The sequence below is a fragment of the Rana temporaria genome, chromosome 12 (assembly GCF_905171775.1).
Source record: "Rana temporaria chromosome 12, aRanTem1.1, whole genome shotgun sequence".
In the NCBI taxonomy this organism is placed as follows: Eukaryota; Metazoa; Chordata; class Amphibia; order Anura; family Ranidae; genus Rana; species Rana temporaria.
Genome location: NC_053500.1, coordinates 44,336,075 through 44,362,461, shown reverse-complemented (window position 1 = coordinate 44,362,461; position 26,387 = coordinate 44,336,075). Strand labels below are relative to the sequence as shown.

At 45.4% G+C, this 26,387-nt stretch overlaps 1 protein-coding gene across 2 annotated transcripts in view; it reads left to right on the top strand.

Annotated features, from left to right (window-relative positions):
- Positions 1-26,387, top strand: part of LOC120919314 (WAS/WASL-interacting protein family member 2-like) — a 49,652-nt gene that overhangs the window by 15,089 nt on the left and 8,176 nt on the right. For both annotated transcript variants that reach the window (XM_040331412.1, XM_040331411.1), the window contains exons 2-7: positions 4,686-4,719; positions 6,961-7,097; positions 10,979-11,111; positions 12,070-12,192; positions 13,972-14,595; positions 20,996-21,208. In XM_040331412.1, the coding sequence (XP_040187346.1) occupies positions 7,035-7,097; positions 10,979-11,111; positions 12,070-12,192; positions 13,972-14,595; positions 20,996-21,208 (1,156 nt within the window). In that variant the 5' untranslated portion in view covers positions 4,686-4,719; positions 6,961-7,034. The remainder of the gene's footprint in view (positions 1-4,685; positions 4,720-6,960; positions 7,098-10,978; positions 11,112-12,069; positions 12,193-13,971; positions 14,596-20,995; positions 21,209-26,387) is intronic.

Here is a 26,387-nt window from a genome sequence, read left to right as displayed (position 1 = left end):
TGTTGTTTTTGTGCCAAACATATCTTTTGTAATTTTTGCCAAAAAGTTCAACCTTGGATTCTTCAGACCAGAACACATTTCCCCACATGCTTTTGGGAGACTTCAGATGTGTGTTTGCAAAATTTAGCCGGGCTTGGATGTTTTTCTTTGTAAGAAAGAAGGGAGGAGAAGAAATAAGGGAGGTTGTTGTCACATGTACCACACAGCTATTACTTGCCAGATATTCCTGCAGCTCCTTTAATGTTGCTATAGGCCTCTTGGCAGCCTCCCTGACCAGTTTTCTTCTCGTCTTTTCATCATTTTTTTTCAACTTTCTGAACATGTACCCCCTGATCTCCCCCCCCCCCCCCCCCCCACCTGCTTTCACAATTTAAAATCAGCGTCACTGTGTCGGGCCCCATTCACACAGCTGCATCATTTATTTTCAGTTTCCTGTGAATGAATAGACCATCCATTGTGGCTGACAGCTTGTAGTTCTAAATGAACGTCGAGGATGCTGATGAGCGCTCTTGTAGTTCATTGATTTTCCTGCTGTCAGGTACTGCCAGCCCATAGAGGAGGTACAGGCAGACTGCTATCCTGGGAATCTGCAGGTGCCTGGCATTGCGCCTGCCATCCGCTGATTGTGGATGCAATATTTTGCAAACTCTATTTCATCCTAGGCTGCATCAGCAATATGATTGCCCTCAAAAGGGCCGGTTTTGTCTGTAAGATTAGATGTCCAGCGCATCCCCTCACCTTACTTTAGATGTCAAGAACCACCCCACCATCAGAAGTTAAATCCCCCACTCTCCCTTATATCACAGTGCACCCCCCTTTCGTTATGTTGCTGCTGGGAAGAAGCTGGATGCCTTGTTTGAAAGCAAGGGTCTGGAGTAGGGCCAGAGGAGGGCCGGAGCTCCTCTGCAGCTGCAGGAGAGGTGCGAGGGCCAAATGAAATGGCCTGGAGGGCCGGATTTGGCCCACGGGCCTTGTGTTTGACACCTGTGCTTTGCAGGCTCCATAGGAACAAAATAATAAATGCTCCTATATTTTTTTTTTTTTTTCCATTTATTATCGAAAGCGAGAGTAAAAAACACAAATTTCGGGCTGTCCCTAGAAAAGCGTTTTTAAGGCCCCTTTCACACTGGGCGGATCAGTAATGCTCAGCGGGGATCGCTCCGTTGATCCCTGCTGAGCCGGCGGATGACAGGGCGGTCCCCGCACACTGTGCAGGGGCCGCCCTGTCTTTTCTCCGCTCTCCCCTATGAGTGGATCGGATGAACCGTCTGTCCGTGTTCATCCGATCAGCCAGACGGATGGTAAAGTAGGTTTTTCCTCCGTCACACTTTGGCGGATCGGAGCGCGTCGGATGTCAGCGGGCATGTCACCGCTGACATCCGCGGCTCCATAGAGGAGCACGGAGCGCCCGTTCAGGGCCGCCTAAAAAACTGGCAGGCGGACCTGAATGGGCCGCCCGTGTGAAAGAGCCCTTAGGGGAACATTTTCCAGTGAGGACACTAGTTCTGGTGACACCCTGGGATTCCCTCGCTTTGGAGGGATTTCCTCTCACTTTCTGTTTTGGCTATGGAACGAGAAGTCGAGAGAAATCTCCCCTATGGGACACAGTTAAAAAAAAAAAAAATAATGGGCAGGTGTTATGACACTATCTAACTACTCCACTACGCTATCAAAACTGGAAAAAAAACAGTTTTGTCTTTAGTTATACTTTAACTACAGCAGAGAAAAATGAGCTCTCCTGCCCTAACTACTATTCGACCAGCCGCCATTTTTATACTGCAGCAGGTCACGCGCGATCACGAGAGCCAGATAACACACACATCTCCGTTCTGAGGAGAGGAGAGATCTGCTGTTCCTACTAATCGGTAACAGTGATCTGGCTCCTCCTCTAGTCACTCGCACATGAGGGAATATATATTTAATCACTTGATCTCCCCCTAGTGTTCACTCCCTGCCAGTGACATTTACACAGTAATCAATGCATTTTTATAGCACTGATCACTGTAAAAATTTCAATATTCACAAAAATGTGTCAAAAGTGTCCGATCTGTCTGCCGCAATGTCGCAGTCCTACTAAAAATCGCAGATCACTGCCATTACTAGTAAAAAAAACAAGTTTTTGCGTAAACCAGTCAACACACACTTATTGCGATTTCCCCCCCCCCCTCGTGTTCCATGCAGGCACACCTGGCTCCTCCTCCTTAACCAGTGCCCTCAGTAGCAAGCCACTTGCTATGGGGATACTGGTGCATGCTCCTTCCTGACACCTGCTCTATGCATTCATAAGACACATAGGGGCCTGGCTTGGCCCCACCTCCTCATTGGCTCCCTGGGTGTGATTGACAGCAGTGGGAGCCAATGAGAAGAGGAAGTCCGGGGACAACCGAGGCTCTTGTGCACATTGCTGGACCGAGAGGGGTCTTGAGTGAGTATTAGGGGGCTTTGGGGAAGGGGGGGGGAGCAACACACAGGTTTTTTGTCTTCATGCATAGGGGAAAAAAAACGTCAGCCTTTACAACCACTTCAGTGTGCTACAATGTTTATATATCATTTTGAATTTTGGAAATGAGTTTGTTATACATTTTAAACGTATTGCCTCATGTTGTGCCTACAAAGTCTATGTTCATGAGACACTAGGTCTATCTTTTCTCTTTTCCTTCTCTATATAATTTGATGTTGGCAAGGTGAAGGTTCTCCTTTTTAAAGCTCTCCTGGATCATGTTGGCTATCTTAGCTCTTGGTTGCAGCTCCCTGCTGTACAGCCCATTCCTGGCCTATGGATTGGGGTTCTACTGTAACCCCAATAGGAGCCAACCTGACTTCTGGACCGGGACCTTCTGTCTTGTTGCTGTTAGCTTGAGGGACCTCGGTGAGACCCCCTGTCTCTTGGCTTCTGACTGGGGCACCACTGACCCCTCAGTCTCCCACACTGGGAGCCGTCTCCAGCTGGGAACTCTTGAGTTATCCTCGGACCTGAGTATATAATGACCCTGCACACCTGTATACTCAGACAGGTTGCAGGCATCTGGTAAAACCTAGGATACGGAATTGAAAGTTCTGATCCAGGAATACAGAATCCGGAAAAAGCCAAATACAGTTTTCTCTGTTTAGAAGCAATAGTCTGGAACTTCAAATTAACCCTAAGGCCCCTTTCACACTGGGGCGTTATTCAAGCGAAGCCTCATCTGCAATCCCAATGTGCTGGTACAGCACCGCTAAGACCCTAACGTTTTAGGGCGTTTTTGCAGTGCCTCAGTGTGAAAGGGTAAGGCATTTTTACAGCGCTTTCAATTCATTTCAATAGAGAGGGGCGTTTTTTCAGCGCCCAAAACATGCTGCTTGCACGACTCGGTGTGAAAGGGTCCATTGAGATGCATGGAGAGCGTTTTAATAGCGCTATTTTTAACGCTAAAACGCTGTAAAAGCGCTTGAGTGTGAAAGGGGTCTAAATGCCGATCCTGTAACACATTTTCCTATATTAAGCCTGGTACACACAATCAGATTTTCTGCGGACAAACGGCAAATAATTGTTGGCCAACAAACACGAAACTACATGTTTTTCCAGCTCTTTAGAGCCTCCCTTTGGGCAACTTCTGCTAATATTGTCTTGTGGTTAGCATTGCTTCCGAGCATGCGTGTGTGTACTTTAAAAAAAATAATAATAATTTCGACCGTTTTCTGTACATACGATCAAGTAATTTGACAGCACACATTTGTTATGTGAATGGACAGTCAGTGATAACTGACTCTGTACATTCAGAAAAGGTAGGAGCCGGATTTACCGGCTCCTACCGCCACTCTCCATCCTGACAGATCTGGGGGGGACACGGCGGTGGCAGCACGAAGGGGGGGGACACGGCGGTGGCAGCACGGAGGGGGGGATGCGGCGGCGGCAGCAGCACGGAGGGGGGGACACGGCGGCTGCGGGCTGGCGGCAGCAGCACGGAGGGGACACTGCGGCGGCAGCACGGAGGGGACACTGCGGCGGCAGCACGGAGGTGGAGGGACACTGCGGCGGCAGCACGGAGGTGGAAGGACACTGCGGCGGCAGCACGGAGGTGGAGGGACACTGCGGCGGCAGCACGGAGGTGGAGGGACACTGCGGCGGCAGCACGGAGGTGGAGGGACACTGCGGCGGCAGCACGGAGGTGGAGGGACACTGCGGCGGCAGCACGGAGGTGGAGGGACACTGCGGCGGCAGCACGGAGGGGGAGGGACACTGCGGCGGCAGCACGGAGGGGGAGGGACACTGCGGCGGCAGCACGGAGGGGGAGGGACACTGCGGCGGCAGCACGGAGGGGGAGGGACACTGCGGCGGCAGCACGGAGGGGGAGGGACACTGCGGCGGCAGCACAGAAAAAGAGATGGCAGTATGGAGGGGGACACAGAGGGAGACGGCAGCATGGAGGGGTACAGCAGCAGTACTCGGGCAAATGCTCGGTACCGATACTAGTATCGGGACAACCCTACTTTTGTGCATCGGGGACATTGACAACATAGAATGGCCCGTACTAGGGGGAAAAAATACTAGTTTATTTCAATACATAGATTAGCGATTTTATTTTTGATCTAATGCTTGTCCCAACTGCTTGTGATGTTGCACCTATTCAATGCCCCACTGAACTGTATACGAATCGCTGCCTTTTCAATCTCTCCTGGTTCTTACACTTGTTTTCTGCTTTCAGGCCATGATCCAGATCTTGCAGCTGTGTATTTAAGGTGAGGCTTATAATCCTGCCCATTTTTATAGTTTATCACTTTATTTGCTCATAACCCTTCCACTTGTTTATATTCTTTACTGAAAGTCATTTTAAAACATTTGACCTGTACTGATCTGATGCAACAAATGTTGTTCTGTGCCAGATTCGTAGATTTTTGGGCCTTACCATATGCATTGCAACAAAGTTGGTCACACAAATACTAGCATTCCATCAATACCAGTATCGGTGCGGATACTAAGCATGTCCCAATACAATAACTGATCCCCTTTTGGGTGGAGCTCCGCTTTAATTTAATGACCCCCCCCCCAAAACAGCTTGAAAAACAGTGCGGTTGCCTGGATCGGATCGCATGGGTGTTCTGATTTCCAGTGTGGAGAAAAAGAAAAACAAAAAACAGGGTCTTGCACTTTTTCTGATGCAGATGCGATTTGAGCCATACAAAATGAATGGTTCAAATTGCACCGCACAGACATCGCATATGATTTACACAGGAATGTGATGTTATTCCTGTGCAAAACCCATGCGATGGGCTACATTGTGGCAGTGTTGGCCTAGGTTCACTCTGCATTCCTGTGTAAATCGCATGCAATATCTGCGCGGTTCAGTTTGAGCCATTCATTTTGTGTGGCTCAAATTGCATCTGCATTAAAAATGGTGCAAGACCCTTTTTTTTTGTTTTTGTTCTTTTTCGAATCGGAACATCCATGCAATCTAATCCAGGCAATCGCACTGCGTTTGTTCGAGTTGTTTTGGAGTGTCTTTAATTTAAAGCGGAGATCCACCCAAAGGGGGAAGCTCAGCTTGTTTGGCACCTTTTGATGGGGAATGGGGGTGCGGGTACCTGGTTTTGACAGGTTCCCACTTCTGGCTCAGTTGTGCAGCCCTCCTTTCCCCGCAGCCGGTCCCTTCACAAATTGCAGTGCGTTTCACTCATGCGCAGTAGGGAGACTGGCTGTGAAGCCATAAGGCTTCGCTTCTGGTCTACCTTAGTTGAGATGGTAGCAGCAGCACCTGATACCCAATTGAAAAATCGGCTGGGGTGAGGACACCGCTGAATTCCTGGACAGGCAAGTGCCCCAATATTAAAAGTCAGCAGCTACAGTATTTGTAGCTGCTAACCTTTTTATTTTTTTTGTGGGGGGGGGGGGGGAGCCTGGAGCTCCACTTTGACACCTGTGGCAGATGGCATGAATGCCCTGTGGGAAACGCACAGGGTTCACTTAGTAACCCCAGTAATGCCATTCACAAATCTAGGATTACCGGTAGGTGCAAGTTGTAACAGTGGGTTATCTATCTATCTATCTATCTATCTATCTATCTATCTATCTATCTATCTATCTATCCTTTTTCTCTATCTCTCCATTGTACCTTTTCTCATCAGAGAGATATAGATATATATATCTAGCAGTCTTTTGACTTGTATCAATGTCTGGCCGATCACTAGCTTGTGGGAGGAGTTTTCATTCTCCTACTGTCCTACGAGGCTGCAGGACCCCTGATCATCTGTCTGGACAGTGCTGATTGGCCCTGTGTTGATAACATACACCCCCCCCCCCCCCCTCAAAAAAAAATTCTAGCAATACACACCAAACTGAGCATGTGCAGAGTGCCTCCAAAGCTCTCAGCAGATGGATTGGGGACAGTAAAAGAAGAGGATCAGAGAAGATAGGATGAAATGGCCTTTTTACACAATGCAGAGGATTAACCCCTTAGGGGAGTATATCCAGTATGCTTTTACTGTTTTGGGTTTAGTAACACTTTAAGCCAGCCATTTTTCTTTCTTGCCAGCTCTGGTTGCAGCAAAGAAAATTGCTTGATTCCCCTATGAACAGTCAGTGTTGATGGGGGGAATCCTTCCCATGAAGCTGTTGTGTTCACCCAGTCCCTGCACAAGAACATGTAATGGATTATTGCTAGCAGATAATCGATCAACTTGGGTACAATCGGCCTTGCCCATGCATGGTTTAAATCTCAACCAGTCCCTCCTGAGCCGGCCGGGGATTTAAACTGTCTGTGGCGGAATTTATATATCAGATATGTTCTGGAGCACAATTTATTTTTAACACAGAACCCCCATCCTACAGAGTAGTATATTGCATCTTTACTTGTATGTTCCAGCAGATAGTTTTCAATAATTCTCACTTTGCAAATGTGTTCATTATAAGATTATTTGCGGCTGCTTAGTTTGTGATGCTGGGAGTGATAATACTATTTTATTTTTTGGTTTCTCTTGTTACAGGAATTAAGTGGTTCCCACCCCTTTTGTAGGGGCTGGTTCTGGGAGCTTAGAGGGAATCTTTTACCAGCAGAAAAATGCCCATCCCACCTCCTCCGCCACCTCCCCCGGGGCCTCCCCCTCCCCCAACATTTTCACAGGTAAGGTTATTTTAATGGGAAACTATAGTCTGTTTGTTTGTCTGTATCCAAATATGTCTGGATTAATGTAAACGGTCTTAACCACTTGCCGACCGCCCACAGTATATATACGACCCGGAAGCAATCCGATCCGTCTGATGGATAGGCAGGAAGTCGAGTGAGGGCAAGATGACTCCCACTTGGCTCTATGCCCTTGGAGGATCGGTGCATCCTCCAACGTCCCTTCTGGATCTCAGGCTTAAGGCCCCTTTCACACGGGGCCGATCAGTAATGATCTGCACTGTGAACCTCCGCTTGCTCAGCGCAGATCGCTCCGTTGATCCCCGCTGAGCCGGCGGATGACAGGGCGGTCCCCGCACACTGTGCAGGGACCGCCCTGTCTTTTCTCTGCTCTCCCCTATGGGGGGATCGGATGAACACGGACCGTATGTCCGTGTTCATCTGATCCGCCAGACGGATGGAAAAGTAGGTTTTTCCTTCGTCACACTTTGGCGGGTCGGATGTCAGCGGCCATGTCACCGCTGACATCCGCGGCTCCATAGAGGAGCACGGAGCGCCCGTTCAGGTCCGCCTAAAAAACTGGCAGGCGGACCTGAACGGGCCGCCCGTGTGAAAGAGCCCTTAAGGGAAAAAAAGTGTGTGTGTGTATCTCTATCTCCTTTTTTTTTTTTTTTCTTTTAAAGGTGAATTATATATCCTCAAAGAGAACCTGTCATGCTTATTTCTATTACTAAAGGAAGAAATGTTGTTTACATTCCTTGTAATAGGAATAAAAGTGATAAATAAATGGACAGTGTAAAAATCAAAGATCTAAAAAGTGGCACCCGCATATGTAGACTGTGTTCAAACCACACGTGAGGTATTGCCACGATTGTTAAAGCATGAGCAATAATTCTAGCACTAGACTAGGGGTTGACCGATTTTTCGGCGTCTGATATTCACATTTTTGTTTTTTTTATGCATCGGTCCAAAAAAATTACAGATTATTGCTTCAAGCAGTTGTAACGGGGTGAGACCACATTCCGCCAGCTTGTTGAAGACCCAAACAAAGCCGATACTTTGTTCGTCTCTGATCTTAAAGGCGCCAGTTTAAAAAAAATAGAAAGTATTAAACGCCGATCTTGATGGTTTGAATACTGTGAAGTGCAGAGGAAGGGTTTGGAGTCTTGTAGACCCTTGATTCCGACATAAAGAGTACCTGTCGCTGCTTATTACTGTCACAAGAGATGTTTACATTCCTTGTGACAGCAATAAAAATGTAAAGGGACAATGTAAAAAAAATGTTTTCAATGTACAGAATTTCGGCACCCAATATCGGCTATCGTATTGGCCCTGAAAAAAATATCAGTCGATTCCCTACTCTAGACCTCTGGAACTCCAAAAAGGTAACCTGTAAGATTTTTTTTTTTAAAGCTTTGCCTATGGAGATTTTTAGGTACCGTAGTTTGTCGCCATTCCACGAGCATGCGCAATTTTAAAGCATGACATGTTGGGCATCTATTTTACTTGGCAACACATGATCTTTCACATTATGCAAAAAAAAATGGGCTAACTTTTAGTGTTTTTTTTTATTTTCTTTTAATTCGTTAAAGTGTATTCCCCCCCCCCCCCCCCCCAAATTGTGTTTGAAAGACCGCTGTGCAAGTACAGTGTGACATTAAATATTGCAATGGTTGCATTTTATTCTCCAGGGTCTCTGCTAAAATATTTAGATAGATAGATAGATAGATAGATAGATAGATAGATAGATAGATAGATAGATAGATAGATAGATAGATAGATTTTATCTATCTATCTATCTATCTATCTATCTATCTATCTATCTATCTATCTATCTATCTATCTATCTATCTATCTATCTATCTTTTTGTGTGTGTGTGTGTGTGTGTGTGTGTGTGTGTGTGTGTGTGTGTGTGTGTGTATATATATATAATATATATCTCTCTATCTCAAAAAATTCTAACTTAAATTTGCAAACAAAAAGTTCCAGAAAAGGCCTGGTCTTCAAGTGGTTAAAGCCCGACTCCATCTAGAGCATTTTCATTTAATTTTAAATGATCGGGGGAGGGTTAAAGTCCCTGCCAAGCTGCCTGTGTCCCTACTGGGGAGGATTTTTTTCCCCTTCCTGTCAGGAAATGGGAAATGCTAACTGCATGGTATTGTACCCTGACTGCATGCGCTGTCTTATATTGATAAATTTCCTCCTTTTTTGTGATGTGTTAATCAGAGGATGAATTACTGGTATAGTTACTCGGTTGACATTATGTACAGAAAGTGAGGCATGATTTATCAGGGGGTGTTGCCTTCTGCAGATAAGTGCTTGGCTCTCCTCCAGTGTGAGTCCATTTCTGTATTTCCACACCTTGTTTCCTGTCTGGTCATGATATCACATGCGTAAGTGCATGAAATGGTATCGATAAAATCTAGTATTTGGTTATGTCCTGCTGGAACTAGTAGTTCTCAATTTTTTTTTTTTAATGATGTCTTGGTAGAAAAAGAACTAGAAAAAAGAGCAAAGTGTCATCAATGCATAGAGCAAGCAGTCATATTTCGGCATCCAGTTTAAACCTGTGCTGGGATTATTAACCACTTCTATACCGGGCCTTTTCTGGAACTGTGTCCCCCCCCAGTTTAAATTGGTATTTTTTGCTAGAAAATTACTCAAAACCCCCAAACATTATGTTTATTTTTTGTGGAGACCTTGAGGTCCCCCTTTTTATGTCAGTCTTAGCGCAACAATTTTTCAAATGCGTATTTTTTATTTGAAAGATGTTACGCCAGGTAAATAAATACCTAAAACGTGACTATATGGCGGCACGACTTGCATATGTGTTGCTCCTATAAATTTTTTTTATTTCATTTTTTTTGTAAATTTTTTTTTCTTTTTTATCACTTTTATTCCTATTACAAGGAATGTAAACATCTCTTGTAATAGGAATAGTGCGTGACAGGTCCTCTTTATGGAGCGATGTGGGGGTCTATAAGACCCCACATATCTGCTCCAGGCTGGAAAGACAGATAAAACATTATAATTTTTTTTTTTTTTTTGTCATTTCCTCTGCATTGTTTGCTTTTGCTAGCCGGACTTGACATCCTAACATTGTGCCCAAACCTCTGAAGGTCATAGAGAAGACTGGGGACCATCTGGTCACCGGAAATCTCTATGATCAACGTGTGGCAGATTCCTTCTCTGGCTCGCCGATCTCACGGGCAAGCCGGAGGAAGCTGCCGAAGGGGGAATGGGTAATGTCCCATCCCACCGCCTGTAAGAATGATCAAGCGGCTGAACTTCTGCTATGATTGTCCTTGTGGTGCACAGAATTGCTGGCCGTAAAAAGGATATCTTAATGAGCATCATTCAGAGATCCCCAGTCAAAGTCAAAGACGTCATATAAACTGGAAGTGGTTAACGTGGTTGTAAACCCTTGCATATACCCAGTACAATGAATGGCCTCAGGTGAGACCTAGAGATTAAACAAATCCTCTTGCATAAGTTGTACCTGTTTATCTATATGCAGTCTTATCTTCTCTACATCACCTCAAAATCCAGAATTTTTATAAAGCTTGTCTGAGCTGTTGGAAAGAAAGAGCTCCTGAGTGGTTATAGGAGGGAACAGAGGTGAGGCTGTCAATCACAGGCTGTGTTGGAGCTCCCTCCAATTACTTTTTTTTCTCTTGCTGTTTTGGCAGAGGAACAAAGCAACAGACAAAAATTACACTTGGTGCTCTTAGACAAGTACACCCTGTAGAGGGATATGCTTTGTTCATAATTCATGTCTGAGGTTTACAACCACTTTATTTTTTTTCCCCCCTCATTGCTGATTACAGAACGATCTTCCATCTCTGATTATTTCACGTTGTACCGTTTTTTTTGTCCCCAGGCTAATATTGCGCCTCCTAAACTGAACCGCGATGAGCAGCGGGGACGAGGGGCTCTTCTAAATGACATCTGCAAAGGAGCAAGGCTGAAGAAAACCGATGTGGTCAATGACAGAAGTGCCCCTGTATTGGAAAGTATGTGTGACTCAGGAAGTGTTGACAGCAGGACATTTAGTGACCAAGCCCATCTGTATAAATACTGATGAGAGCACAGACTTTTTAGCAGTATGATTAGCTGGACTCTAAACCATTTTTTGGGACAAGTTTCTACACACAAGGAGTGAGAGAGTGGATTCAATTTACAAAAAATGGGGAGTGCGAAATCTGGTGCAGCTGTGCATGGTAGCCAATCCGCTTCTAAGCTTTTGAGAGTAAAACCTGGAATCTGATTGATTTCTATGCGAAGCTACACCAAATGATGCACCCTCCAGTTTAAGTAAATCAGCGTCTGTGTGTGTTTTTGATTTTGCATTCCCAATATTAAGTTAATGCAGCATTTAAATTAAGTTTAAGTTGACCTCACGGGCTTCGTTTGCAAGTGTCGCATAATGTGCTAGTATGCAATGCATACTACTAGCACATTATGCTTTTACTTTGAAGGGAACAAAAGTAAAACCCACCAGGGTTTACTTCCTCTTTAAACTGGGTTTAAAAGTATTTGTTCCCCAAGGGAATTCAAACATTTTTTTTTTCATATCATAAAGTGATCCCCTTCTACCCCATTTGCTTTGTACGTATTCTGGTCAACAGTAGTTCATCTATTTATACATGGTGTTTTGCGACACTTTTAGTCCCTCTTTATCTGTACATCATTCTTTGCTTTTCCCACTATATAGGAAGCAGGATAAGTTTACTTTTTAGGCACCCTTTATGGTCAATTCTACACAGAGGGGTCAGGCTTCTAAAAAAAAAAAAAAGTTTTTTATTTTTCAATGGGAAACACATTTTTTTTTTTATGGTGACTCGGAAGTTGACTGCTTTCAGTTTTTGATGCTCTCTGGTATTCTGAAATGGGGATTCTGATCTTTAAAGCGGGAGATTTGCTTCCTTATTTGTAGTAGCACATAACTAATTTGAGTTGTTTTTTTTGCAGAAGCTAAAGGTGCAGGAGGGGGTTCTGGACCCATGTCTGGTGGAGCACTGCAGCCCAGAGGAGGCCTCTTCCAAGGGGGAGTACCTAAACTGCGGCCAGTGGGAGGAGCCAAAGATAGTCCCGGTACGAAGTTTGTAATAGTTCTGCAGCAAGTTTTAAATAGCTGTATTTTTACTATAATAAGAAGGCTAAATTAATACTTAATTGGAGGAAGCTTGTACATGCATAAGCATAAAGCTGTCATTGCTAAAAGCTTCCTGATTTATAGCTTCTATACATAATGGTCAAGGAGGATATGACACAAGTATGCAAAAATGTGAAAATCTCACAGAAAAATATTTTCAGAAAATAGTTTAAAAACAATGTGCCTGGAGAGAACTTGGAGCCGGTTCACACAGGGGCAGCAAAACTTGCAGGGCGATCTGCCCTCGACTTCAGAGGCGACTTGCAAAATGACTTCTGTATTGAAGTCCACGCAAGTCACCCTGAAGTCGTCCCAAAGTAGTACAGGAACCTTTTTCTAAGTCCGAGCGACTTGGGTCGCTCCTATTAGAACGGTTCCATTGTACAGAAAGGAGCGCAACTTGTCGGGCGGCTAAGTCGCCTGACGAGTCGCGCCTGTGTGAACTGGCTCTAAGGAGGTGGCCATTGCTAAGCTCCTTCTGATTGATTGTGTTGCTCTGTCTCTGGCCTTGGTACTTGAGTTCACCGACTTGAACAAGCATTAAGGCTCCATTCACACTAATGCTTTTTTTGATGCATTTTGCAGAAATGCAGGGAAATTTTTTAACATGGTTTCCTATGGAACATGTTCACATCAATGCTTTTTTGTGCCTCTGCGTTTTTGGAAAGGGTCAGGGACTTTTTTTCCTGCAAAAAGCAGCGTTTTGCATGCAATAGTATTCAATGGACCTGCATCCAAGACGCAAGTGCTGCGATTTCGCCTTTTTTTAACCTGTTTATAGCTGGTTGTTAAAGGAAATGTAAAAAAAACAAAAAAGAGTTACCGGCTAAAAAAAAAACGCAAATCGCGGTAAAAGCGCACGTCAAAAAACTCAGCAAGCACCGCAAAAAGCATTGCAAAAACGCTCAAAAGCAACATGCATAGGTGTGAATCGAGCCCAAGTCAGAGAAGTCAAGCAAAGTCGGAACGCCTGGTTTGTATAGTTCTTCCACGTCAGTGGCTCTAAGTATTGGAGCCATTCAGAAAGCATTGCAGCAAAGCAAATACTGTTTTGAATGGCCTATTCACGTTTTCCTAAATTACTCATCTAAATATAATGTAATGTACATTTTATGTTCATTTTTTGTAAAAATATATATATACATACACACAATTTTTTTGGAATTTCATAGAAGAGCAGGGAGCGCTGACAATGTATGGGCAATGTAAGCTGGTAGGAGACGTCACCGCTCCCAGAATTCAGTCCCTTTTTTTTTCGAATGCTCCGTTAAATGAGACCTGGAGTTTCTGTATCACGTGACCACACCAGAGCCAACTGAAGAAAGACATTTACAGACATCGCTCCATTTTGGTAGCTTTGGTATTGGACTGTCACTGCCAACAGGCTGTAAACAAGCTTTAAGTGGAGCTCATGCTTACTGAGGCCTGTTGGCAGCTTCTTTAAAATGACAATCTGCATTTTCATCAAAAACAGTGTTTACTTCCCACACTGAAGTTGAATGATGCTTTAAAGTACCTATATCCAAAAACAAACATTTTTTATATTGCAGCTTAAAGCTTTATTTTTATTTTACCAGAAGTATACAGCATAGGTAGGAAGAGGTATACAGTGTTTTTTTTTATAAGCCTTCATTTCTTGGACTAGGATTCTTTTAATACAGCCAACAGTCTGTCCTTCAGGCAAATGCTTAATTTCTCTCTCTGTCACTTATTTTCAGACGGTCCATCTGGTCGGTCTCCTCTTCAGGGTTCTGCAGCAAGATCGGCTGCTCCTCGTCCCCCAGTCTCTGGAGGTAGACCGCAAGATGACTCCGACAGCAGCAGCAATCGATCCTCACCACCAGACGTTGGCCGCGCACACAGACCGTCCCTTCCTGATCTCACGCGACCCCCCAGTACGAGCAGTCCTGGCATGAAGCACAGTTCTTCTGCTCCTCCACCACCTCCTCCAGGCCGGAGACAAACAGGACCTGCTCCTCCTCCACCGCAGGATGCCAAACCGTACAACAGGGACAAGCCCTTACCGCCAACCCCAGGACATCGTAACCCTGCTGCACCTCCAGTAAAGCCCCCACCCTCTCCTGTAAATATGCGAACCCCTTCTTCCCAGGGACAGCCTCCTCCACCACCACCTTACAGGCAGCCCCCTGCTTCTGTCAATGGACCGCCCAGTCCTATAAATGACCTGGCACCAGAACTCCCACAGAGGCACAACTCACTTCATCGAAGACAGGCTGCTCCAGTGCGAAATTTGGCTCCACCTCCTCCTCCTTCAGCCAACCTTTCTCCAGGTGGTCACAGGCCACCACCTCCAAATAGGGATCCCCCAGGGAGAGGACCAGGTAAGAATTTCCTTTAGTTCCACCTTAACATAGACTTAAGTCCACATTGCGGTGGGTGGGCTTCATTCCATACTGTGCAAGTATGAACGGTATATTTGCATGTTACTCCACACTTGCATCCTAAAGCACCCCCTGTAAGTGTGGCAATGTCGGTGATGTCCATTTTCTGCGCCACTGACATCCTCTCTGGGTCGTCTTCCAGGTTTGGCATGTGCACATGGGTTATTCCGTTATGGCACCCATGTTATGCTTGGCACCGTGAAGGAGCAGGCAAAGAAGAAACATTTGAGTCTCTTCTGCAATTAAAAGCCTACCTGCATGCTGATTTTTTTTTTTTTTTTTTTTTTAACACTAGTTCGATTTAAGACTTTAACATTTATGCATTTAATTTGGAATTGGGTATAAAATGGTAAAGATTGGCTCATGTGTAGTGGCATGAGGTTGCCATCATCCCTTGATCAATGGAAAATTGAATACCTCTAAATGGGTGGGATTTTCTAGGCAACAATAATTATAGGTGACAACTAGGTCATAAAAATATTGATTTAATACAAAATGATAGATAAACAGACTAAATATCGCAAAAAAGACAGTATCAAAATATATTCTAAAAACATAGTTGTAGAAAAGTACTGTAGATCACCGCATGCCCCAGGACAAAGCTAAGGGCAGAGATGATTTTCCAACGCGTTTCAAATCTTTCAGAATTACATCCTTCAGGGAAAATTGTACAGTATAACTCTTCCTCTCCCAGACTAGGAGTGTTTGGATCTCCCCAAGGAAGACGTAATTGGCCCGAGAGCGACCGGATGGCACCCCGAGTGTCCAAAGGAGATCCCCCCACCTCTAAGGGCCCCCTAACCATGGGGGGTGGATATGCAAGATTAGATTCCACTTTTTGGTCAGCAAAGAAACACCGGCGGTCCCAGCAATCCAAGGGTAAAAACCCCATTCACTGCAAGCCCGACCAAACAGCTATTTCCAAAAAAGGAAAAGTCCAAAAATACGACCAGAGCTGCACAGGACAACAGCCATATGTACTCATGATGGGAGAGGTCTCCTGAATGAGTGGGAGTACATATGGCTGTTGTCCTGTGCAGCTCTGGTCGTATTTTCGGACTTTTCCTTTTTTAGAAATAGCTGTTTGGTCGGGCTTGCAGTGAATGGGGTTTTTCCCCTTGGATTGCTGGGACCGCCGGTGTTTCTTTTAGAGGTATTCAATTTTCCATGGGTATAAAATGGTGGCCATATTTTCCTATTAAACATGCAGGCATTGCTTCTTTCTAGATAGTACTGTACTGTATGGTGTACCTCTCTGTCATTACAAGTGTGCTGGATGAGAACGGTGTCTCTGAAAAACTTATGTGCCTAAAATCTGTTTTGTAATTCAGTACTGAAAATATAGTACAGTAAGGAGGTTTAAAGTATTATATTGCATTCCATAACTAATTCAGTAATCAGAATGTTTACTTCTGTGGCTATTGCATCAAACCTTTTAATATTTAATGTCCTTTATATTTCTCATATAAAAGTTGTTGGGGGTTTGTTAGTGTCATGACTTTGGCAACAAAAGGATCATTTACAAGCATTTAATTTCCTGCTATTCCTTTACCTTCCTAAATGGGACCTATCAAATACTTATATACTATGCAAAAGTTTTAGGCAGATGTGAGACAGTGCTGTAAATTAGAATGCTTTCAGAATTAGAATTGTTTTAATAGTTTATTTTTATCAGTTACCAAAATGTATCAATAAATGAACAGAAGAGAAATACAAATCAATATTTGGTGTGGACCACCCTTTGCCTTCAAAACAGCATTGAGTTCTTCTAGGTTCACATGTTTTTGAAGGAACTCGGCAAGTAGGTTGTTCCAAACATCTTGGAGAACTAACCGCAGATCTTCTATGGATGTAGGCCACCTTAAATCATTCTGCCTCTTTATGTAATCTCGGACCCAGCTGATGAGATCAGGGCTCTGTGGGGGCCAAACTATCATTTCCAGGACTCCTTGTTCTTCTTTACACCAAAGATGGTTCTTAATAATGATGAGCTGCGGCGTGTTCACACAGCCCACGCTCAGAGCACGCCAGGAAGTCGGCACTGTGCTGCGCTAATCACAGGTAGTGAGACATTGTCCCGATGCGCGACTGCAGAGATCAGGAAATATCTCACTGCCTGTGATTAGCACAGCGCCGACTTCCTGGCGGGCTCTGCACGTGGGCTGTGGGAACACGCGAGAGCTCATCCTTGGTTCTTAATGATCTTGGCTGTAAGTTTGGGGTCATTGACCTGCTGCTGAATACATTTGGGGCCAATCGCGCTCCTCCCTGATGGTATGACATGATGGATAAGTATCTGCCTGTCTTTCTTGGCATTGAGAACACCATTGATCCTGACCAAATTTCCAAATCCAATGCAGCCCCAAACTTGCAAAGAACCTCCACCATGCTTCACGGTTGCCTGTAGACACATTATTGTACCGCTCTTCAGCCCTTTGCCTAAGAAACTACCTCCTACTACAGCCAAATATTTCACATTATCACTCATCAGTCCAGAGCACTTGCTACCATTTCTCTTTTTTCGTATGTAGTTGAGTCTTATGCTAGTCATACACTATACGAAAAATTGCCCGAAAATCGGTCATTTAGACAGTTTATTCGTTTTTCGGCCAGTTAATGGGCACAAAATTGATAATCGTTGGGACGTTTTTGAGCCGAAAAAATAACGGACAAGGACAAGCTTGGAAATTTTCTAACGAACGATAAATTGAAAGGTTAATGTGTTTCCCATCCAAACTGTCTGCACTAGGTATATGTAAAAAAGGAACCATTTTTTTTTTTTATTTTATTATTTATGTCCTCTTGAACGATTTATCGGTCATTACATGATGACACCATCGTTTGCGGCCGAATGTTCATTTTTCGAAAATGGGTTCAATCGGGCGTTTTTTCGCATTGTAGCCTTGTTTCCACATTGTAGATGTGGCTTTTGGCTGCAATTCTTCCATGGAGACAACTTCTGGCTAGGCTTCTCCGGACAGTAGATGGGTATACCTGGGTCCTACTGGACTGCCAGTACTGTGCTGATGGCACTGCTGGATATCTTCCGATTGTTGAAGGGAAGTAAGCATGATGTGTCTTCCATCTGCAGCATTAAGTTTCCTTGGACGAACACTGCGTCTGTGGTCCTCAACGTTACCGCAGTGGTGTTCTCAATGCCGAGAAGTACAGGCAGATGCTCATCCATCATGCCATACCATCATGGAAGAGTGTGATTGTCCCCAAATGTATTCTGCAGCCAGAAAACGACCCCAAACATACAATGTCATTGAGAACTATCTTCCCTGTAAAGAACAAGGAGTCCAGGAAGTGATGATTTGGACCCCACAGAGCCCTGATCTCAACTTCAAGTCTGTCTGGGATTACATGAAGAGACAGAAGGCTTTGAGGTGGCCTACACCAATAGAAGATCTGTGGGTAGTTCCCCATGATGTTTGGAACAATCTACCTGCCGAGTTCCTTCAAAAACTGTGCAAGTGTACCTAGAAGAATTAATGCTGTTTTGAAACCAAAGGATCGTTGAAACAATTATTGAAAGGATTTAGATTATTCTTCTTTTTGCTCACTTTGTTTTGTAAATTTATGAAAATAAAAAATTAACCACTTCAGCCCCGGAAGGATTTGCCCCCCTTAACTACACGCCGACCAGCCGCCGCAGTTCTACGGCGGCAGGTCGGCTCTCCTGCGTGAGAGCACGTAGTACAGGGCTCAAAATTTCAAGTCCTGAGCTACTAGCCAGGCCTCAAGGGTTACTCGCCACCAGTTGCCCTGCCCAACCCCTACCATGTCCCGCCCCTCTAAATTATCTCATGAAATTACACTTAAATGTTTTATGCAGAACTAAGTTATAAAAATAAATATTAACAACACCTTTATCCGTGCCCAAAAATGCAGCCTCCCCAGTGCCGCCATGTGTCCCCAGTGCCGCCATGTGTCCCCAGTGCCGCCATGTGTCCCCAGTGCCGCCATGTGTCCCCAATGTAGCCTACCTGTGCTGGGTAAGAGAGAGGAGAGCCGCCGCCGCGAGTGTGGGAGTGATCTTAGGGGAAGAGAGAGGAGAGGAGAGTCACCACCCTTGCTGCTGCCGCCGCCGTGTTGTTCAAAGCGCGGGGGAACATACCGTAACCGCTTTCAATTCAATAGCTATTCAATCCTGGGATGGGTGCTCTGTCTCAAAGTGCCCGGAAAAGGGGGAGGGGCTGTATATGACGCTCGCCGCGGGGAACATAGCTATTGAATTGAAAGCTGTCATGTTCCCCGCGCTTTAAACAACCAGTCGGCGGCAGCTCCTCTCCTTGCTCCTAGCTTCTATTATGATCTGTGTTTTTGATATCACTAAATCAGGGCTAAAGTGGCATTACAAGCAGTGAGGCGATGTGATCTCACCTCCTCGCCTTCGATTTAAAATCCTGTAAATGCAAAAAAAAAATCCTGTAAATGCCACACTACCGTACCACAATTGCATGTGGATACAGCACGGCTCCCCTGACATTTATTGGTGACATTTAGCTGTGATAACACCCACTGAATGCAGCATGCTGTTTAGTTGTTGCCGCACCCATGACTTGTATACAGCCACAAATGGCTGTATGACCATGTTTGGGGGGTGATGAAGTCGCAGCTCACCTGCCTGTTTTTGTACCACTCCTAGTCACACGTGTAACCAAAAGGCTAAAAGCTTTCTGTACACTGCTTTTATCCAAGCTGTCCAAGACCTCATATAGGTATAACTTCTCAAAGTAGTCCTAGTGTTCCCACAATCCATGCCATAAGGGGAGTACACACTTTGAGAAAATCGTAGGAAAAATTCCTTACAAGACACGATCGTTCGATTTTTTTTTGTTTGTATAGTAAGTACTAGAGCTGCACAATTGTTAAAGTCGCAATCTCGATTCAACCCCTCTGACGATCTCAATGCAGTTTGCCTATATATAAAGTATACACATACATACATACATACATACAATTGGAGAGACTTATCAGCTGTCAAAAGAACATCGGGCAGCCTGCCAAGTTTTTAACATGAAACATTGCAACGAACTTCCTCCTTAGATCAAACTTCTGTGTGTAAATGCAGGAAGTTTAACCACTTAAAGTCTAAATCTTTTTCGGACACTTGTTTCTTAAAGGGGTTGTAAAGAATCACATTATTTATTTTTTTAAATAGCAAACATGTTGTACTTCCACTGTGCACCTTTGTTGGCACAGAGTGGTCTTCTGGGGTCCCTCGGCGGCTGTCTCGGCTCCTCCCCGCATCAGCTAACCCCTTTCATGGGGAGCACTCTCCCAAGGGGGTTAGCTAGCTAGCAGGCACGCTCCCGTGATACAGCCGGCGGCTATAGCCGCCGACTGTATAACTCGGCCTGCCCCCCGACGCGCCGCATCATTGGTTTAATTGACAGCAGCGGGAGCCAATGGCTGTGCTGCTATCGATCACCCAATGAATGAGCCGAGAAGCCTGCTCCTTCACGACGCGGGCTCAGGTAAGTAAACGGAGGGGGGTCTGGGGGGCCAGCAAACTTCAGAAGTTTTTTCACCTTAATGCATTAAGGTGAAAAAACATGAACCTTTACAACCCCTTTTTAAGTTGAAATCAATTGCTAGAAAATTACTTGTATAATATAATATAATTTTTTTTTTTTTTTTTAGCAGCGACCCTAAGGAATAAAATGGCAATTGCTGCAATATTTTGTCATACTGTATTTGCCCAGCGGCCAATTTCTTGGGGAAAAAATACACTCCAATGAATAATATAAAAAAACAAAACCGTAAAGTTGGCCCAATTTATTTTCGTTTTTAATGATGTTGCGCCGCGAGAATTGTGATCTTATTTTAGCCATAATCGTGCAGCTCTAGTGTGTACACAACTTTTGACGTCCGATTTCAGATTTTGCAAATGAGAATTTCTGAAGGGATAAACTCCAAAATTGTTCTTCTACGTGAACAGAACTAATGATTTTTGTTTTAATGTGTACGGTTTTTCGTACAATTTTCATACTAGAAACAAAAGAATGCGCATGATCGGAAACAATAACCAGTAAAAAGAAAGCCTTTGTCATAATGAGAATTTTTATGTTCTTTCCTTCCTCGGTTCTGACTTGTACACTTGTGGTCTTGCAAAGATCAGCTCCATGCAGTTGTGCCTCTTACCTCCTGGCTGATGTTTCCTTAGTCACTTGGCTGGAGCTTCATTAAAATAAAGTGTTTTTTTTTTTTTTTTTTTATTATTATTATTATTAAAGAAGTATATTGTTGGATATTCTAGTATGTCAGGAATTTATTTAAAGCGGACTCGAGTGTTACGGATAGGTCAACTTAAACTTTAAAAATTATTTTGCAGCTCCTCCCCCACCGCCACCTGTAATTCGAAATGGAGGTCGTGAACCTCCCCCTCCTCCTCCTCCATACAGAATGCATGGTGGAAGTGAAGTTTCTCAGAATCGGGTCAAGCCCCCTCCACCTCCCTCTCGAACACCTTCTGCACCTCCTCCACCTCCTCCTCCCGTGAGGAATGGACACCGGGACTCGATGCCTGTTGGCAGGTCTTTTGCTGGTAAGTGTGTTTTACTTTCTGCACAATTGTGTGTGGCATTATCACTGTGCACACTAACAGTGCAATCACAACTAAGCCAGATTCAGTGGCATCCCAGTACACCTAGCCACCCATCACAATGCCTTGATCTGAGCCTTCTGTGCATTGTGATGCTACCTTGTCAAAAATTTTGCAAGTTCATTAAAACTGTGTTGTGCTGGCAGCTCATTTTAAAATGAATGGAATGTCTTACCGTAACGCATAAACACGTGCAGTAACGCAATACCCTAAGAGCCCATTGTTAATATTTTTAGAGGTACAGCTGTATTTTAATCTTGCCACAGTGCTCAATTATATGAATTTGAAATACAAATGATTGGTACTAAAGCAGACTTTGCCCTAACAAGCAAGGACCTTTTTCTTTAAAGAGGAGGTTCAGCATCCTTCAGAAAACATTTAAGTCAGCAGCTACAAATTTTGTAGCTGCTTATTTTTTTATATTCTGACACTTTTCTGTCCAGGGATCCCGTTGTGTAAGATGATTTTTCCATCGACTCTCTGGTGCTGCCATTGGTTCTAAGGGAAAACCAGCCCGGTTCCCTACTATAGATGCGCTTAATGACCCTGCGGCAAATGAAAGGGGGAGGGGGGCTGAACTTCGTTAGACATGGGAGCAGATATCTGTCAAGAAAAAGTAGCACGCACACACGCACTAAATGTTGAAGCGGGGGCAGCTAAGCTGAGCTTTAACTTATGGGTGGAGCTCCACTTTACCTATTTTTGAACCAGTTTTGTGTGCTGCGAATCTACTCTTTAATCTTCTGTGTCAACACCGGCGCCTCCCGCTGTTTCTGAAAGCATTCCAGTGGCTTGTGAACGATTCGGAGCACTTTCAAGGGAAGGTGGAAAATAACAATACCGGGGTAATGGCTGATCTCTTCAGCCATAATCCTAGTACACTACTTGAAAACTGCAACGTGTATGTAGGTATTGCGTTCACCAAGTGGTTAATACCGATTTAGGCAAACCTTGCTTTATTAGGCATGTTTCACACAGGCGTCAGCTTGGATAACAGCGCTTTGAACAGCAGGCCTTTTATAAACCTTTTTAGAGTTTCCAGCAAGCTTTGTTAAACCTTTCAACCTCTTCACACCGACCACACACATATATGTGGCCTCGGAGTGTGTGGGCCTTCACGCCGAGCGGCCTCATGTATGCAGCCATGTGTAAACCACTAACCGCGTTGAGAGTACGCTCCCAGCACACTTGCCAGCAAGCTCCCGATGCACACTAGCAATCGGGAGCTTTCCGATCATGTGACAGCCAATCACTGAGGTCACAACGCCTCCTCCCAGCGTTTAGAACCCTTAAAGGGGTGGAAGGCGGCTGGCGGGAAGGGGTTAGGCTCCATTCACACCTAGGCAGACAAATTTGCGGTACAAATAGCGGCGTTTTGTACCGCGATTTGTGGCGACAAAACGCCGGTATTGTCCGCCTAGATGTGCCCCAGATTGACCCCCTCTATGGAGATGGTTCCCATCTCCTAGCCGAACGCTGAAAGCCGCCTGAAAAAAAGGTCCGGGACCTTTTTGCAGGCGTTCAGCGTGGAGATGTGAACCATCTCCATAGAGGGACATGTGTTTCTTTATCGTACATCACGGGACACAGAGCGGCATTCATTACTATATGGGTTATATGGAGTACCTTCAGGTGTAGACACTGGCAATCTCAAACAGGAAATGCCCCTCCCTATATAACCCCCTCCCATAGGAGGAGTACCCCAGTTTTTACGCCAGTGTCTTAGGTGTTAGTCATGGTTTAGCTTGCCTCCGCATCCTTGGGATTAGGTGAGCTACCGGTTCTGTCCAAAAAAGCCTCAGCGCTAAAGTGGTCAGTAACCGGACCCCAAACCCTTGGGGTATAGCCCATAATGCTTTTCTTTTTAGAGAGCTGGACCCTGGGCCCAGAACTTAGAAACCTTTGGGTACCTAAAGTTTTCTGTTGCCAGGGTGCTATATGGGCCCAGGACAGTGGATCCTTCATAGGAACCCAGGGCCTGAAGGTCTAGACATCCCCACGGAGATGGGGGAAGATTGGGCCTCTTGCTTGGCAAAGTCCTGCGGCATGGAGCAGGTAAGTGAGGGGAAAACTTGCGGAACTTGGTTCTTAGCAGGTTTTTTTCTGGGGGGTCACAGGGGACATGCCTAAAGTTATGCACTGCATCTGGCAAACTAGTCACATATCATAAAGATAGGATGGCTCTCTATGTATTATTCCCCATAAGATGTGACCTCCCTTGTAGTGTTGGAAAAGCATTGAGTGGGGCCTGTGTTATATAAAAATATATGTGTGTGTCAGAGAGCTTTGCTTACCTGCAGGCCTCCAGGCGATGCTCCATTCAGTCTTCCTCCTCAGAGCCTGCAAGCAGGCAAAACGCTGACCTCCTCATGGTTCCAGGCTGCAGGCTGCAGTTTGCTGGAACAGAGAGGTCCCTTCCTCCCAAAATCCCCCCCCCCTCCCCCTGTCGGGAGGGGCATTTCCTGTTTGAGGTTGCTGGGGGGGGGAAGGGCGGGTCAGTGGCTTAAAGGAAGGGGCGGCCCTTCCTTGTTTGTTCCATCAATACTTTGGAACTGAGGAGAAAGACCAGAGCGGCAGCACGGGGCGCCGAGGACACACAGTGGCCAGAAAGGATATTGCAGTCTTCAGAGGACTGTTTTGTCAAGCCTAGAAATAGGCTGTTTCTTTTCCATCTCATAGTTTTTCTTTGCAATACTACTCAGGGGGACAGAATGTTTTTTCTTTCCTGGATTTGAAACAAAAACGAAAAAAAAAAAAAAAAAAAGAAGTCATCTAGGGGAGAGGAAGCATTTTTTTATCCCCCAAACAGGTGTTTGGACAATTAACTTTTATAGTTCCAAATACCAATAGGTAGCAGGTGTACCTCGGTATTGTACCATGGTATGCCGCTGTTTTCCCTACAGGGAGCCTTGGGGCCATCGGGATCTGGGGCTGGAGCTGACGCGGGTCAGTCCAACCCTAAGATGGTCACGGAGGAGGTATTACTCACCTCTTTAAAAGAGATGCAGAAAAGCATGGGAAAAATGATATCCGCAGCTATGCGGGGCAGTAAGCGGAATAGATCTCCGTCGCCCGAGCGCGGACCCTCAGAAGAGGAGGTCCTTTCCTCAGGGGAATTGGACGACCTCTTGGACACGGACCAAGTAGGTTCAGGGATCGAAGACCCGGATACAGAGGAGTCTGGGGCAGTCTCCCTGAGGGAGAGCTGGTGGATTCAAGGATTGTCGGACTTGGTCCATAGGACATTCAACTTGCCAGTACCAGATCTCCAGGTATCGACGGTTTCAGCTTTGGGCTCACTGAGGGCGCCTCAAAGCAATGCTGTGTTTCCGATCCATCCTCTATTAGAGGGAATTTTGTTCCAAGATTGGAACAAGCCAGATAAGATCTTCTTACCACCTAAAAGGTTCTCTGTCCTATATCCTATGGAAGAAAATTTTTCCAAAAGATGGGCTACTCCTGCAGTGGACGCAGCCATCTCATGTGTTAACAGATCGTTAACATGCCCTGTAGAAAACATACAGGTGTTCAAGGATCCAGTTGATAAGCGCTTGGAAGCACTACTTAAGAACTCCTTCACTACTGCAGGGGCAGTAGTACAGCCAGCTGTGGCTGCGATTGGGGTCGCTCAAGCATTATCGGATCAATTTAAGCAGATGCTTAAACTTATTCCGGCCCAGCAGGCAGAAAAATTTTCGGATGTCCCTAAGGCCATATGTTTTACGGTAGACGCAATCAAGGATTCTATCCAGCAAGCGTCACGTTTATCGTTATCCCTTATCCATATGAGAAGACTCTTATGGTTAAAAAGCTGGGAGGCTGAGCCCCCATGCAAGAAGCTCCTGGTAGGGTTCCCCTTCCATGGAGGACGACTCTTCGGAGAAGACCTAGATAAATACATTCAGACCATTTCAAACGGCAAGAGTACTCTCTTGCCAACTAAGAAGAAGGTTCAGGGACCTGCGTTTAAACGACAGTATTCCCCTGGGCAGGGGCCCTCTAATGCCAAGCAGTATCGACGGCCTCCTGCAAAAGCAAACTTCGGCTTCAACAGCAGATCACAAGGACAGGCTGTTAGAGGCAAAAGGCAGTGGTTTCGCAAACCAGCAAAACCAGCCCCCAAGCCAACCTTATGAAGGGGCGCCCCCACCCACGAAGGTGGGGGGAAGGCTGCGACTCTTTTCAGAGATTTGGGAAGCCAGCATTCCCGACGAGTGGGTACGGTCTTCCGTGGCCACAGGCTACAAATTAGATTTCCTAAGGTTTCCTCCTCCTCATTTCCAGAAGTCGAGGATTCCAAACGATCCGGAAAAGGGAGCCGCATTAAGATCGGCATTAGATCATCTACTTTCCCAGGAAGTAATAGTAGAGGTACCAGTCCTGGAACAGGGGCTGGGTTTCTACTCCAACCTATTCATCATCCCAAAATCCAATGGAGATGTCAGGCCAATTTTGGACCTAAAGATGGTAAATGCATATCTAAAGATCCGCTCATTTCGGATGGAATCCGTGCGGTCAGCAGCTGCCACACTCCAGAAGGACGACTTCATGGCGTCCATAGACATAAAGGATGCCTACCTTCATGTTCCAATTTATCAGCCACATCAAAGATATCTACGCTTCATGGTGGCTTCGCGTCACTTCCAATTCGTGGCGCTTCCCTTCGGGTTGGCTACGGCCCCCCGGGTGTTCACGAAGGTCCTAGCTCCAATCCTAGCCAAACTAAGGATCCAAGGGGTCACGATCCTAGCATACCTGGACGACCTCCTAGTCATAGATCACTCGTCTCCCGGCTTGGAGCGAGCAGTGGCCCTCACGGTCCAATACCTCGAGAGGTTCGGCTGGGTCCTAAATCGAGAAAAGTCAGCTTTCCAGCCCACAAAGCAGTTGGAATATCTCGGCATGAGATTAGACACAGAACAACAAGGAGTGTTCCTACCTCTGAGGAAGGTAAAAGCCATCAAGGAATTAATCCTACTGGTTCTAAGCAAGAAAGAACCGACTATTCGCCTATGTATGAGGTTACTAGGCAAGATGGTGGCCACATTCGAGGCGGTACCATACGCCCAGAGCCACACTCGCATCCTACAGGCAGCCATCCTGTCAGCATGGAGCAGAAGGC